Source organism: Symphodus melops, assembly GCF_947650265.1.
Source record: "Symphodus melops genome assembly, chromosome: 9".
Lineage (NCBI taxonomy): Eukaryota > Metazoa > Chordata > Actinopteri > Labriformes > Labridae > Symphodus > Symphodus melops.
The window spans coordinates 14,323,572-14,339,962 of NC_136699.1; the positions used below are offsets into that span (position 1 = coordinate 14,323,572).

Genomic DNA, 16,391 nt, shown 5'->3' on the forward strand with positions numbered 1-16,391 from the left:
TCCTCAGGGAATCTAACTCTATCATAAGAGCGCGCACAATCTCCCCAACACACTCCCACCACGCGCCCCCACGTGCAACTTCAGCTTCCCCGTTTTCTTGTCCTCCTCTCTCCACCCTCACCTCCTCCTTTCCTTCCTTTAAATGTTTCAGCCCAGAGCAGTGGCAGCAGACAGAGCTGGGCCAGTGTTTGACCCGCACACCGAAATGACAGCGAGCCGCCTCCTGCTGCTGCTGCTGCTCTGCTGCTCCGCCGGCGAAACTCTTGACTCCTCCGCGACAGTCAGACATTATTATGTTGCAGCTGTAGAGATCGGCTGGGACTACATCCACTTGGACCAAGTAGAGCCTTCATCCACACAAAGGTGAATAAGCCATCGTCTTTGTTTTAATAAGGATAAACTGCTATAATGTCTCTGGGACATTTCCCATTTTATCAAAGGCTGCTTTGTTCAAACACTTGGGAGAAAGTTGCAGTTATAGTAAAGTTGGTGTAATAATAATACATAGTAGAATAATAACGAGGCTACAATCGTTAAAACAGTTGTATTATTAGGCCTGCTTTCTTTTGTTGTTTAACTTTACAATGTTTTGTGTCAAGTTCATGAAAAATATTGATATTGCAGTAGGCTATATAAACATGGGTAAATTCTATGTTGATAAATAAGTTTAAGTATTTTTCTTATAACACGCAGGCTGTGTAATGTATCTTTCATTTTGTTTTATTTTAGGACAAGATCTAAAGATATTCCTCAAAAGTACATTAAGGCGGTGTACAGAGAGTACACAGATTCAACATTCACTGTGCCTAAGTCAAAGCCAACATGGATGGGTAGGCCCCTTTATTTGGTATTCTTACCAAATCTTCTTTTATTTATTTATTTATTTATTTTAATTTATTTATTTGTCATTCTTTTTTCCCCCCTTTTTTTTTGGGGGGGGGGGGGTGGAGGGGTGTATCTGCCTTTATTTGATGATGGGGAGAGAATGGGGATTGGCATAAGGGAAAGGAACCACAGGCCGGACTCACACTCGGGCCGCATAGTTTGAGAACTATAGCCTCCATGCGTGGGTTAGATCTATAAATTGCCATAATCTGCTAAGCTAAATATAAAACGTGTTTTCAGTCGTTTAAGACAATGATTTGAAGACTAACGTTGTGAATTGTTGCAATGTTTGCCCAACTTTTCAACACAAATAACAGACGTTGATTGTTGCTGCTTGAATTCAGGGCATCATCAAATATGTTTTGAATCTTCTCATGTTCTGATTTCAGGCATTCAAGGTCCTGTGATCATGGCCAAAGCCACTGACAGGGTGGTGGTCCACTTCAAAAACCTGGCCTCCCAGCCGTATAGTATCAGCCCAGTGGGAATCAGCTACTGGAAACAGTCTGAAGGTAGAGAGCTGAATGGAAGAGATGAGATCGTCCTTTAAATGTGAAACGTTTTACTTTCTCTTCTGCCCTTCAGTCGTGAACATTAGTCATATCCATCCTAATCTTCTTGTTATTTTTTGACTCAGCATTTTGACTCATAATCCTTTGATAATGTGAAATCCATGTAACAGCATAAATGAACCAATGACAAACTATAAAAAAAAAAGCGCAGTGATTCAATATTGCTTTTACGGCATCGTGAGAAAAAATCCTAAATGATTTTCTTACTCTTTCTTTGGAAGTCTGAAATAATTTTGAGAAAGAAAAAAAGGAGAACAGAGAAGATACATGCTGAGACTGGCAGTAAATATCAAAGCATTAAGAACCAGAACCATTTGTTTCATGGAATAGATTACTTGCCCAAAACGTCCCCTCCTTATTCTTTAGAAACTATAGTGAGCAACGGTTGTCACTATCTTGTGTGTGCAGTTTCCTGAGAGCTAAGCTGTCAATCTTACAGCAACAGTTCTCCACACAGAAATCCTAGAGGCTGTTCGATCATAGAGAAAATGTGAGGCTATCCCTGACCTGGAAGGATTTGAAGGTTCATACTCTTCACAGAACGTGTTGGCGTATGTCCTAATGCTTCTGAAGATTTAAAGCAGTCATTTCCTGTGAATGGTTCAAGTCTTCCTGCCTCAGGGTTTGATTCCTATTAGAGGGTTCAGCATAATCATTACAAGCTGAGTAGTCACAGCAAAGAACGAGCTGTCATGAAGCCTTTATTTTAAGCATAGTATTTATATGAAAGCAATATTGCAATATCACATACGATATCATTACTTTGTGGTATTTAAAAGTTTTTTTATTTGTTTTTGTTTTTTGGTGAGAGCTCATATTTAATATGCCTAAATCAGAGTCGTCTAGTCACTGTTATTATGGCCTGAAGGGACATAAGACCATTGGACTTTTCCTTTTCCTACTTTGACTCAGCTCTGCTGCTGCATTTAAAGAGTCATGACCTGTCTTTTCTGTACAGGAGCTGGATATGATGACTCAACAGCAGGTCAGGAGAAGGAGGATGATGCCGTCCCTCCTGGAGGATACTATGCGTATGTGTGGGACATCAGTGCCAAAGACGGTCCAACCGTCGGTGATCCAGAGTGTCTCACCTACTCTTACTCATCCCAGGTGGACACTGTCCGCGATGTCAACTCTGGACTCATCGGTGCCCTGCTAATCTGCAAATCAAGTATGTTTTTAAAAAGAAAAAATGGGGCATATTATATTGCCAAAAAGGTTCTTTATGTCATCTATTGGTCTTCAAAGCCCCTTCGCCATCTCATAACCTATAAAAGCATGTACAATATAAGAGCAGATACATACAAAGGAACACAAAACATTTCATGAATCGGAAGTTATCCAGTTATTTGAATTTAAACTTTATTTTACAAAAGTAATGTTTTTATCTCGATCACACAAATCATTTACAGAAAGGATGATGCGGATACAGCATAAAGGGGTTACTGCTGTTCAAATACGGATGTTGTGCTAAAATTGAACTTTTAAAAAGTGAAACAAATATTGGACAGAAATGTTTCAAAGCTGTTTGAATAGTACAAATCCATTCAGCCACACACAAAGAAGATACACTCTAAATGTTTAAATCAAGAAACTGGCTTGCCACAGATTTGAGGAAGTTGGCTCTCAATAAACATTTAACCTTTTTCAAGGTCTCCTTCATGAGTCCTACTTAGAGGATTATGGCAGGTGCACAGATAAGCTCTCCATAATTATGTAAAAAAAATAATTTAGAAACATCATTACATGATACTGTGCTCATGAGTGTAGCTGTTTGAACTGTAGACTTGTATTATCTGTTTGTTTATTTTACTGTAACTTGAAATGTATATATCTTGTCTTTATTGTTTTTGTCATCAATCTGTTTAAACTGTTCTCTCGACATTTTAAATGAGGGGTCTCCCCTCAGTGATGTCGCGAGATTAAATTAAGGTTGAATGGAAAGGGCCCTTTTTTAGTTGTCTAAATGGTCCACTAAGCTCATGGCCATAACAAGTATACCTTTTTATTTAGTGTGTGTGTAGTGTAACCTTTCAAATGAATTATTTCAAGTTTGAAAATCAGCTAAACTGAAATGCAGTTTCAATGTATTTTTTCAATCCAATCACATTAGTGTGCCTCCACTCTTAGATGTTTTGAGCTAATTGGCAAGATGTTTAGAGGGACATGTGTGACATGGTGATGTGAATAAGGTTTAATGTTTGCCATGATCACCACCTCAGATAAGCATGTAAGTATGATATGATGACTTATACACTCTAAGTAATAATTTTCTCAGCTCTTTGATCAATAGAGATATTAAAAATGATACAGATATGATAAGATAATGGACCCACACTGAAAGTCAGATACTTGCCCAAGTCTCTACAACTCAGAGAGGTGGATGTGAACATTGCTTCAAATAATTGTGAAGACATGATGGCGCTTGTATGATGTGTGCACTTGTTTCCAGGTGCCTTCAAAGCGGATGGCCAGTGGAAAAATCCACCATTTGTCCTACTGTTTGCCGTGTTCGATGAGACAAAAAGCTGGTATGGGGAGATAGGAGAGAGAAGGAGCAGAGAGAAGTTTAAGAGGGGCCCTGAGAGGAGAGAATACCACACCATCAATGGATACGTCAATTCAACGTTACCTGGTAATGAGCCACACTGGCTGTAGACCACAAGCTTGTTCCATGAAGCTGTGTTGTAATGTTAAGTGTTGCTAACATTGTGCTTGGTTTATCAGCGGTCAACACAGGAACATGGCCTCATTCTCTCTCCATCTGTTTGTGCATCTGCATGCAGGTTTAAAAGTGTGTCAGGGTCAAACCAATGTGTTATGGCATCTGATTGGAATGGGCACAGCTTCAGAAATCCACTCCATTCAGTTTCAGGGTCACACCCTGCAGGTAACTCAGGTTTTCACATCCTTGCCAGTCATAACAAACCACTTTAAGATTAACTGAGACATTTCTTGATTATCTAAATTGGATTTTTGCATGATTATTATACAGATCTGAAAAAGTCAATGAATTGTCCCTTATAAGTCTTTCTCCCCCCCCCCCAAAAAAAAAAAAAAACAGAAACAAATGGTATTTAAGGATTCTTAGGTTTTTGTAGGGTTCGTTCTCCTTTTTTTTAAAATTGTACCACATTAATTTTTTCTTTTAGGTGTTGACACATCGTAAAGCCACTGTGGAAGTGACCCCTATGTCATTCATCAGCGCAGAACTGAGACCTACTACTGTTGGTCGCTTTCTCATTAGCTGTAAGATACATGCTCACCGCCATGGTAAGAAAGAGTCAAAAAGTCCCCCAGACTTTTTTTTCTCCTTTCAAAGAAGTTAAATCACCTCTATTTCAAAGGTGACTTTGATTTTTACATTACTTTCCCACACAGATGGTATGAATGCTATGTTCGTGGTGGAAAAATGCCCTAAGCCTGCCGTTCTGCCGGGACCTGACCTGCGTAACGCCAAATACAAGAATGACGGCGCCAACAGTTACGAAGACAGCTACTTTGATGACACTGAATACAACACAGTAAGCTTTCAAAAACCACAAGTGCAAGTCAGAGCTTTTGGGGGAGAGCAGTCAAGAACCTGGCAGCACTACATCGCTATTGAAGAGGTTAGCTGGGACTACACTGGTCATCTCAAACCCACAGACAGGTAGGAGAGATTCATGGGAGGAAAATGGAGGTCATCAAGTTGGTCACTACATTGAACTGGATGGTGTCTTTTTTTCTTGGATACAATAGTGAGATGCAGTCTGGGTACTTGCCTGAAGCTCCACATCACCTAGGCTACAGGTATAAAAAGGTGGCTTATGTGGAATACACAGACAAATCTTTCACTCAGAGGAAAAATGCTCCAACTGTTGCTCCAACACTGCTGGGTCCACTTCTAAAGGGAAAAGTCAACGATCAAATCTATGTGAGTCAATGACATGTTCAGCATGATCACTTATACCTTTGTGACCATATGAAACTCTTTGTCATTCTTTGTACTCATCAATTACCGTTTTGAAATGTGTCCAGATCACTTTGAAAAACCGGGCTGATCGTCCTTTCAATATTTACCCCATTGGCCTGACCCAGATATTACCACTGGACAAATCTGCAAATGGTAAGCATTGTCTTTTGTGCAAACCAACAGACAAAAACAAAATATGTTTAAGAGTTGAAGTGGTGTAAACTTAATGGTCCAGTATCAGATGGATATTAGGAATCTTGCAGAACCCAAGTCTCTGACAGTCTCTATACTTCTCCCAAACTCAAGAGTTTGGGAGAAGTATAGTTCTTCTTACTCGCCTCCCTTTCCATGCTAGAATAGCAGGGAATGAGGTTCAAATAAGTCAATAAGGCTGATCAAGTACTACTAAGTACTCAGTGAAGAAACCCCTCATCCCAATTATGCCCTCGTGCTCTGCTGATAAATTACATAACCTACCACATTGCCCTTAGTCACCAGCGCAATTCCAACAGCATTGCTACCAATAACAGACTCAGGCTCCATGAGTGTGAGCTAACATGGTAGTGACAACTGCTGAGACTATCTATTTTTCACATGGCCTCCAGCATGTTTCACTTACTCACCAGACTTACTGCTTAACAGTAAGAAAATTTGGCAAGTTTTTCATAGGCACAAACCCACATACTCAGCTCTGCTGCTTATCCCACAAATACATGTTGGTAACAAATGTGACACCGTTTAAAAGGGAAATAAATTAGCCTGCTAACAGTTTAAGATTTAGTAAGCATTGTTACTACAAAGAAATGATCTACCAAACACAAATGTACTTACTTCATGTGCAATGTTTATTCCTATGTTTTCTTGTCTTATGCTTGAGTTATTTGCCTCTATTCTGCTCCTCACATCAGAGTTCAGTATAATCTTATTTCATCAAATATTTGCAGAGAAGGACCTGCAATCAATGGGTATTCCCCCTAACGGGACCTTTAGCTATGTTTGGAGGCTTACAATTGATGATGGACCCTTAAAGGGAGACCCCGAGTGTCTGACTCAACTGTATCAGAGCACCGTCAACCCAGAGAGGGACTTAGCCTCTGGGCTGGTGGGCAACCTGCTCATCTGCAAGCATGGAGCCATAGACACCAGAGGACGTCTGGTGAGAAAAAAGTCTCTGTTAAATCAACTTTTCAGATCGATGCTTTTCACTGGAAAACCACATAAAAGGAAACATCCTTTAACAATGCAAAAAGGTGCAAGTTACATTGTGTTCTCTCACCTGCACATATGTAATACAACTCCCCGTGTCTCTTGTTTTGAATCCATTTTGCCTACAGTTTGGCACGGATGGAGAGTGGAGCGTGACATTTGCCGTGTTTGATGAAAACAGAAGTTGGTTCTTCGATGATAACATGCAGAATTCCAGCAAAATCGCCTACAACACAGTGGACCCTCAATTCTACAGCTCAAATGTCATTTACAGTAAGTTAAAAACAAGGGCTTCATTTATAGCTCATTGTTCTGTGGGTAGTGGAGTAGTAGTCCCTTTAGAGGTCTTGACAGAATGAATGTTCTGCTAAAACAGAACCCATGCTTTAGACTTTCAATTTGAACCTGCAGTGAATCATTTTTCTTTCAACTTACTGGTCTTTTGTTGAGTTTTAAACTGCTCTCGATGTTTTGTCCATCATCTGTTTGGCCCCTAAGCAGGTCGAATAAGGTGGATTTTTAAAGATAGGGTTAGGGTTAGGGTAGCTGCTTGTACAATCAAGCCTTAAATGTGAGCTAAAGATTAAAGATGGAGGTCGGGGAGCTAAACATTTGCTAAAAGCAGCTCTGAAGCTGCTGTTTCAGGTAATGATTCACTGTAGGTCTATCATTATCAGTAACCCAACAAAATGTGTCATCATTTTAACTTCAAATTGGTTATTTACTGTCAGGAGGATTAGGACTGGGATGCAATTGAGGACTGGGGAGAAGTATTTTTAAATTACCCCAGAAGGATGATCAATACATTTGCTAGCAACATATCACAATGATAATAAACTAAAATAAAGCAAACTCCCTTCACATTAAGTGCTTAGAAAAGGGGGAACTGAGCAGCACTGAGCAGCTGACTAGGAACTTAACTCCCTCAGAACACTGTGGCTGCTAAAGCTGCTTCAAAAGAGAAACACAAAAGTCTTTGGAAGAAAAAACCTGACCAGTACTCACAATCTACACCAACTAGGTAGGAAGGTATTTATGATTCATCTCTGGATTTAATCACCCCTAAACTATGCGAGACACCAAAAGAAGAATAATACATTTTAGTAATCCCCAAGGGGAAATGTAGTTGTTTTCCTTGTCATTACCTGTGAGCGCGAGCTAATAAGTTAGCACACAGTGCTGAAACCAAGGATATATATATATATACATATTCACATCTGGTCTAAATCCAAGCCATTCATTGACATACACACCTGCTGCTGCACTGACATGATTCCCTTAATTCAGAGAGTGCTGGTGGTCATTATCCTCGTTTATATCTATAGTTTTGGAACATCGACACTGAATGCACTGAGAGAGCAAATCATGTATTGAAAAACTGAATTTTCTTTTACCATCAGGCGTGAACGGCATGATGTTCGGCAGACGTCAGTTTGCTATTCTTAAAACTGACGTCACCTTCTGGCTCGTGTCATATGTGAGCACCCAGAGTGACTTCCTCTCCGTTTACTTCACTGGAAACCTCTTTCAGTACCAAGGCCTCCACCAGTCAGTCATCACCCTCTTCCCAATGACTGGCGTGACTCTTACCATGGAACCTGAGGTGATGGGTAAGACTGAAGTTTTAAGCTTTTAAACTCTCCCTGTCTTGTTTCTTTTCTTTAATCCTTTATTGCGATAAAAAATGAAGATCCTGATATAGATGTTCAACTTTTGGAACATTAACCATAGACACCACCTAACATCAGGATTCTGCCTTTATTCATGTTCATGGTTTTTTTTATTTATTCTGCTTACTCTCAGGTGAATGGGAAATCATTGCCTTTGATAGCAGACTGAAAAACCGTGGTATGAGCGTTTATTACTCTGTTCTTCAGTCCAGTACCGGAGACCTCCCTCTAGTCGACCATGACGGGGATGAAGACCTTTCTGCATATATTGATCATCCAATGCCGAGAAGCAGTAGATCTCATAATCGCACAATGATGATTCGAGTGTGCAAAAACATTACTCAAACAGTAAACACTTCCAGTCCTAATGCTACGGAAACTAAGGTAGCTGTAGGACATTCAGGGTGTCAGCTGAAGGACGTGAGTGCGACGTCCTTGGAAGAACCAGACGGAGGAATCCCGCTGAATATCTTGGAGGAAATCGATAGAGACGGAGAGTGGATTGAGTCTCAGAATGGGACTGGACCCAGTGGAGAAAGTGGTGGCAGACAGAGAAGACACACTGAGGGCAACTGGACAGATGAAGATATCAGTTCTGGATCCTCTGAGGATGGAAGTACCGCGATGGAGATAGGAGATAATACTATGGGAAATGGAACCAACAGCAGTGACGAAGTAAAACCCGAGGAAATAAGTTTACAAAATGGGACAAACAGTGAGTTTGAAGAGAACAACGAGATCTTACTGCACAGTGATCGGCTGCTGGACAGGGATGATAGAAACACACATTTAGAAGAAATAAATGAGAACCACATCAGAGCGGCTCTGCAGAATGTGGAATATAACATCAGTGCTGAGAACAATTACACAGCAGAGATTGATCTGTCCCTAGAGTATGACGACTACAGCCATGAGGTACTCTTTCATGTGGGTTTGTCCTTCGCAGATCTATTATGGGGATTTATTTAGTAAATGTTTGCCACAGTAAAACCTATGTTTTATTAAAGGTGAACGGCACAGCAGATGAATTTGGCACAGATTCCATTGACCCGCGCTCCGGGGAGAAGAGAGATGAAACTTACTACATCGCAGCAGAGGAGGTCTCATGGGACTACGGCATCAGAAAACCACATCAGCTCATCAAACCCAGGCAGGAATGAGATTTCAGCCATGTTAATAATAGGACTTTTGTTTTGACAAGTTGAGCAATAGGCTTACTTGCTGTGTCGCTCAATTATCTAGAAGGATTCTTCTGTCTGTGTGTTATGGAGCAACGGTCTGGAGATGATTGTCTAAGCTCAGTTATAAGAACAGGAAGTCATACCTTGTTGGTTTTTGTAAATAATCAATCTGCTAGTGTTTCCATATGTGGTTGGTGTTTTGTACTCTCTTTTAAAACTACACAAAGGAGTACATGAATTAAAACGTTTCACGCAAAACTAATGTTTTAATATTTCAAAGAGTGCAAACCTCATTTAATACAACCTCATCTGACCCAGCAAGAAGGCAAACATTGTGGGTCCTAAAAAAATGTTCTCCTCTTAGCTTGTGTTGCACGCCCGAGGACGAGCATGTGCGCACAACATGGACAGCTTTCATTATTGAGAAATCCTGAAGTGATCTGGCTGTATTGACTAAAACGACTCAGAATAAGCCAGAAAGTCAAGAAAGTGTTTTGTCATGTCCCCTCTGTGTTGTTCTCTGACGTGCAGACGCAGACTGGAACGTGCATCTCTCTAATTTCTTTATTTTTCACCTTAGTTTACATTTGTAATCTAATGTTATTTTTCTATATCCTCTCTTTAGAGAGATGCGTCGTGGGATGAGAAAATTCCTGCCTGAGTATAAGAAAGTTGTGTTTCGGGCCTACTGGGATGAAAAATTTGAGCGTCCCATAGGTAGAGGAGAGTTCCAGGAACACCTGGGGATCATGGGACCAATTATCAGAGTTGAGATTAATGAACGCTTCACTGTGAGTATTAGAATTGCTGAGCAATATTTAATGATTACACATTTAATGTACATTTAATGAATAAATATAAGTAACAGAAGAACAGATTTGTTTTACTGTTTGGTGACCTTTCCTTTTTCACTCTGTTTTATGTAAGGTGCTCTTTAAGAACAAGGCATCCAGGCCTTACTCCTTTCATCTTCAGGGAGTCTACGACCATGGCCAAGGTGCAGGCATCACCCAACGCCACTCTCCCACAGCTCCAACCGGGGTCCCAGGAGAGCCTGTGCCTCCCGGGGAGGCACGGACCTACAACTGGAGGGTCAGCAGAAAGCAAGGGCCATCTGACAGTGAATTTGATTGCAAAGCTGGAGCTTACTACTCCACTGTGGACAAGGTGGGTACATGTCTCCCCTTCAAACTGCTCCAGCTTTATTTTCCGTCTACATACTGCATAGTAACTTAGTTTGTGTGTGGATACAAAGCTGTGGCAAGTGGTGGATTATTTTACTATACTGCATGTAGCAGCATGATTGTTTTGTTTGTTTTTCTGAATTGTTTTGTCTTAAGTTCAGTTCATTAATACTTAGGTTTCAATGAGGGTATGTCTCTGTAAGAGTTTGAATTATGCCTATCAATCTTGAGACACACATTTGTATACTGTGTTCCAGGAGAGGGACCTTCATTCAGGTTTGATTGGTCCTCTGGTGATCTGTAAACCCAACAAGCTGAGAATACAGCCAGACATCCAGGAGTTCTCTCTTCTTTTCCACACATTCGATGAAACTAAGAGCTGGTACATGGAGGAGAACCTGCAGCAGCACTGTGCTCCCCCCTGTCAGGTCAACACTGAGGACCCCTGGTACCACATCAGTAATAAGTTTTCAGGTGGAGACATTGAACATTTGTTCGGATCATGTATAAACAGAAGGCTTTTTTTGTTTCTCAGAAGTAATGACTCTTTATTTTTCTAGCAATAAATGGTTATGTGGCTGAGACACTTCCTGGTCTGTTAGCTGAGCAGCACAAGCAGGTCCGGTGGCACCTCCTGAACGTAGGAGGTGATGGAGAGTACCATGCTGTTCACTTCCATGGTTTACCTTTCACTGTTCACACCAAAGTGGAACATCGTATGGGCATCTACAATCTCTTCCCTGGTAAACACACAAATACACACCTGAACATGTGCAAGATTTATAAGAAGATGCTATAATAAGCTATAAGTCTCCTAACACTCTGATAACCTTATCCTTTCTTGCTCTGCTGTATTAAACACAGGGGTGTTTGGCACGGTGGAGATGAGACCACTCACACTCGGCACCTGGCTGGTGGAGTGCAACATCGGAGAGCACCAGATGGCTGGAATGAGAGCTAAACTTCTGGTCTATAAAAAAAGTAGGTAAAAGCTGTGTGAAAGTTGTGTGTGTGGCATTTGTATACCGTTCATGTTTATAGGAAGTTACAATCAGAACAAGCATGTTGATTCTGGAAGCCTCTGTCAGTTTGGCATGACTCAAACAGGGCAAACAGGAAGAATCCTGAGTACATTGCTGTTTCCCTTTCTTTTCATTGAGGGCCGACCATTGTTCAAGATCAGTTTTACTAAACCACAGGTCAAGGGAAAGTACTTAAAGCAGAATTCCTGTCGGCTTTAGCCAGACTCTGAGCATCTGAGATACACATGGCAACATAGCATGCACAGCTGAGCAGCCAAACAATGGTGTGTTGGAGAACGGGTGATGACATTTTGCGGTGTGTAATAGGTGTAATAGATTTGGAAACAAGGGGCGTACTGCATGATTGCCGAAAGTCCGGTTACACACTCTTGTCACAACACTTTGATGAGTTTTATAACATCCTTTGATTTATGTCATATGCTTTTCCCACATTTTCTACACTGTGAAGTAGTTTCACATTGTGTAATTCATGGGGCTTTTCAGTAAACGAGAACTTCCCATTTATAACCAAATATCTGGTGTAAATCTGTAGAGTCGCATGTCATCATTTCGAGAAACACCTCTGAAATGTATAATGCGTGGGTCTGTACTGTCTTTATCAAGCAGTCAGAGAAATAGATTCAAATTCACATTTAACTGAAAATACGATATTAAAACTCAAACTGCTGAGTCAGACTTGTCTCGTCTTGTTGTGCAGAATGTCTGATGCCTCTGGGGATAAAATCAGGACACATTGAGGATTCCCAGATGACTGCATCAGATCAGATAGGTAAGACTGTTACAGTATGAAGGCAAAACTGACAAGAAGACACTTCATCACAGGAGTGACACCATAACACTCAGTGAACAGCGAAAAACCCTGGAGTTATAATGCTAGATTATAACCGTGTTTACACGTATGTTTCCAGACAGCTGGCGACCAGCACTTGCAAGACTGGATCAGTCCGGTTATATCAATGCCTGGATGGGCAGGAACAGTAATTCATGGTTACAGGTAACTTAACAATGTGTGTTAAAATGATGCAGTGTTCAAAGTGCATCTGAATAGAGCATACCTGTTGCCGTGCGCATTGGAGTGAAGTGTCGTGTGTGTGTCATCAGGTGGACCTTCAGAGGCCGACACTGCTGCACGGTGTAGAGACGCAGGGAGTCAGGGCGAGGCTGAGGGACCACTACATCCGAATCTTCAGCATTTCCTACAGTCTGGACCAGGAGACCTGGACAGAATACAGAGGAAACAATATAAAGCAGAAACATGTATGTCCTCCATTGTGGTACTCACACACACACTGCATCTTTTATGGTTGCGTTTACATGGTGACAGCAATACAATGAGAGAGTGGAAGATATGCTGTACGTAAGGGAAAATCTTCTTCACCTTGATAACTGTTATTTTCTGCAGCTGCGTTTCTCCTGCAGGGTTCTGTTATAAATCCCTGCAAATCGACATAATCCTTTAAGTCGACACAAATTGTTCTCTATTTCAGAGATTTTATGGCAACTTGGACAGCTCCAGAGTGAGACAAAACCTTTTTGTTCCACCCTTTTTGGCTCGCTATGTCAGGATTCATCCAATCGACTACAAGCAAAAGCCTGCTCTTAGACTGGAGTTGCTGGGCTGTGATCTAAACAGTGAGTTGTCCCAACAGCAGGATTAAATAGTGTGAACATATTGTGAATGTACAGTATCTGTGAAGTGTGTGTTTTTGTGTGTGACCAGGCTGCTCTCAGTCATTCGGGCTTCAGAAGAGGGACTTTCTGGACGATCGCTTTAATGCCTCCACATATTATTCATCTCTACTGCGTAGCTGGAGCCCTCACCTTGCTCGCCTGCATCTGGAAGGTAGCACCAACGCCTGGAGGCCCGAGGTGAGCGCCAACATACACAAATTGTTAATGAAATTCAAATCTAATCTTGAAAACAGAGTCCATAAACTCATGCAACACTCTGTATTATACTCTTCTGTTGGAAGACAGAGACAGAGTTCAACTTAAGTCATCTATCATAACAAGCAGCAGTAGGATAATACAGCCCTATTTACACATGCAAAACTTCTGAATACTTTTCCTGAAGCGTGGTTGTAAAATATCCACAAAAATTCTGGGTGTGCCGATGTATGAATTCAGCAGGTAATATTGAGGAGAATTAACTGCAAGCAATTGTGCGCCTGTGAGTGGGGCATTATCGGCGCGATCTCGGAAGCGTAACGAAGCTGCTTCTTCTTGCCAGTGGGTTCTTCTCCACTTCATTTCATTTGTACCGTGTATATGTCCAAATTCAGCAATCATTGATATCAATGCAAAAAACGGACGATTTCAAGTGTAGGCTTGAGGACATTTTCTAGAAATGTTCAGGAGCGCATTCGTGTAATTTACTGTAGTCACATGAACCGTAGTCAATAAAAATGACTACTCCTCCACCTCCTCATCATGATCATCAGAATCATTGCCAAGTACATTTACACATACAAGGAATTTGTTGACATGGGAAATAAGCAAGAACTTCAATGAAATAAAATACAAGAAGCAGTTACCAATATATGAATTAGAATTTAAAAAATGTCAAATATAAAGAATTATAATAAAAAAATAAAAGGTGCAATGGATTGCATGTAAAAAAAATAAATGTTAAGTCCAGTAAGTTAATGTAATGCAGCCTTCACATTACTGTGTTGTTTTCTGACTGTGGTCATATTTTCCAGCACTGCTCTGCAGAGGTGTGACTTCCCCTTCTGTCATGTTGTAAAGCTAATAATGAAGGTCACAAGTCAAACACTAATACGAGTGATCCATGGACAGAAGTCAATCCCTGCAGGCCAAATAGTCTTTTATATTCTAAATAGTTCTCAAAGTTCTGACATGAAAACAGACATTAAGGGTTTTTCGTTGTTCTCAAACTCAAGTCGAATCAGGAAAACGTTTTTAGATTTGAAATTTGAAGCATTTTTTTTTTTTGTTTGGATGTTTCCTGTAGCTGAAAAACTCTGTGTTTGACTGTTAAAACCTGATTGTTCATCAGCTGCCCTGGTGCAGCCACATAATGTCAGTGGAAAAAAAGATGCTCTGCCAGAAAACCCTCTCCTGGTTTATATGTTTCTGAGTCATCTGAGAGGAATGTGGGAGAGGAAGTTTTGTGCTGTTCCCTGTGGCTGTTCGCTACATCTCTTGCTTTGTTTTCCTTTGCCTTGGCTGCTTGTATTTCATTCAGAAGCTGGTATCAATTTATTCCGTTTTCATGGAACTTCCTTCATGAATGCGTTGAACTCACAACCCTTATATTTCCAGTCATACAATATCAGGGTAACACGTCCCTCTCATTCTTATTTCGATGGTGTTGTTGTCCAGATTTTTTTTTTTCCCACAGTGAAAGACAACATTTTTTCTATCCGTTTTATTTTGAAGGATTTAACTTTGTCATTTGGAGAGACTTCAACATTTTAAATTAAAAGATTAAAAACAATGCAAAATATCTGTTGGTAACACCGGTGCCGATAAAGCTGCTGAAAGGACTCAATCTTGTGTTTGTTTATGAAAAATTATATTTCTGAGATTTCAAAGAAGTGTTTCCTCTGTCCTTTACCCCAGAACAACAACCCCCACGAGTGGCTGCAGGTGAACCTGGGGAGCGTAAAACGCATCACAGGGGTCATAACACAAGGAGCCCGATCACTGATGACCCAAATGATGGTGACTGAGTTCTCCGTCACTGTTAGCCGTGACGGACGCTCATGGAGCAGTGTGTTAGAGGAGCGCTCCCAAAAAGAAAAGGTATCGTCCTCGGAACACGTTTGAAGAGTCGCTTTTTCGTGACAGAGATTGCGTCTGACTTTATCACTCACCCTAAACGTTTGCTCTCCCATCTTCCCTTCCTTAGATCTTCCCTGGAAACAACGACCCAGATGAGGAAGTTCTCAATGTTTTTGAGCCCGCTTTGTTCGGCCAATTTCTCCGCATCCATCCCCGGGGCTGGATCAATGACATCGCCCTGCGCCTCGAGGTGCTGGGCTGTGACACACAGCAGTGACTCTGACCCAGCTACGACTGTACATGCTGTAAAATGGTTCTTGGTTTCTTTTTGGAGTTGTGACTGGCAAAAAAAAAAAAAAGAAATATATGTATGTGTGTTATAAAACACTTAATAATATTTCAATATTTAATAGTGATCTTTAGTTGAACAGTGTTTTCTGTGGCCACTTTCATTTTTTTTAAGCAGTAAAAATGTTCTCAGAAATGAATATTTTCTTTATCAAGCAAAGCTTTTGTTTGATGTAATGTTCAAAAGGATAGAAGGGTTGATTTTAGTTAAAAGAGTATTGAAGGCAGTTGAGCTACATAGTCTTTACTGTAAAGAGTGTCGACTATGGAGGGCCTAGTGTAAATATTACAGACTCAGAGTGATGTATAAAGTTTGAAGGGTTGATGTATATTGTTGGTAAAGTCTATATTAATGTATTTTTCTGCTTTTATATAAACAATGGATCTCAAATGATGTCATTGGTCTTCATTTCACCGTCAGGTGTGACAAGGTTTTTTTTACAAATAAAAAAAAAATCTCTGATTTTAATTTAAAGCCAAAGTCCGAGAATAAAGCTTTTAAAACTCCTTACCCAATTCATGTTAAGGTTCAGTTAGAAACTAGAGGGCCTTTCCATGGGAGGAAAAGACAAAGAGCCTTCACTCTTTGCTTTTGTTACT

General features: G+C 40.7%; 1 protein-coding gene across 1 annotated transcript; it reads left to right on the forward strand.

Annotated features, from left to right (window-relative positions):
• The first annotated feature begins 78 nt into the window (after window positions 1–78).
• Window positions 79–16,182, forward strand: f8 (coagulation factor VIII, procoagulant component). The gene is made up of 27 exons (XM_079352183.1): window positions 79–363; window positions 730–830; window positions 1,275–1,397; window positions 2,416–2,628; window positions 3,910–4,092; window positions 4,244–4,347; window positions 4,610–4,730; window positions 4,839–5,109; window positions 5,199–5,373; window positions 5,478–5,565; window positions 6,357–6,568; window positions 6,747–6,891; window positions 8,019–8,228; window positions 8,422–9,203; window positions 9,296–9,438; window positions 10,095–10,260; window positions 10,397–10,636; window positions 10,911–11,127; window positions 11,214–11,396; window positions 11,518–11,634; window positions 12,394–12,465; window positions 12,605–12,690; window positions 12,798–12,953; window positions 13,184–13,328; window positions 13,417–13,565; window positions 15,282–15,464; window positions 15,571–16,182. Exons 1-27 carry the CDS (start codon window positions 143–145, stop codon window positions 15,718–15,720), a joined length of 4,956 nt encoding a protein of 1,651 aa, XP_079208309.1. The 5' UTR covers window positions 79–142; the 3' UTR covers window positions 15,721–16,182.
• Window positions 16,183–16,391: the final 209 nt, after the last annotated feature.

What these genes read in the sequence shown, in the direction of transcription:
- f8 (XM_079352183.1), top strand. Translation starts at nt 143, where the DNA reads ATGTTTCAGCCCAGAGCAGTGGCAGCAGACAGAGCTGGGCCAGTGTTT. An exon ending in CATCAGCTCATCAAACCCAG is followed by an intron (nt 9,439 to 10,094) that starts GCAGGAATGAGA and finishes TCCTCTCTTTAG; the next exon opens with AGAGATGCGTCGTGGGATGA. An exon ending in ACTACTCCACTGTGGACAAG is followed by an intron (nt 10,637 to 10,910) that starts GTGGGTACATGT and finishes ACTGTGTTCCAG; the next exon opens with GAGAGGGACCTTCATTCAGG.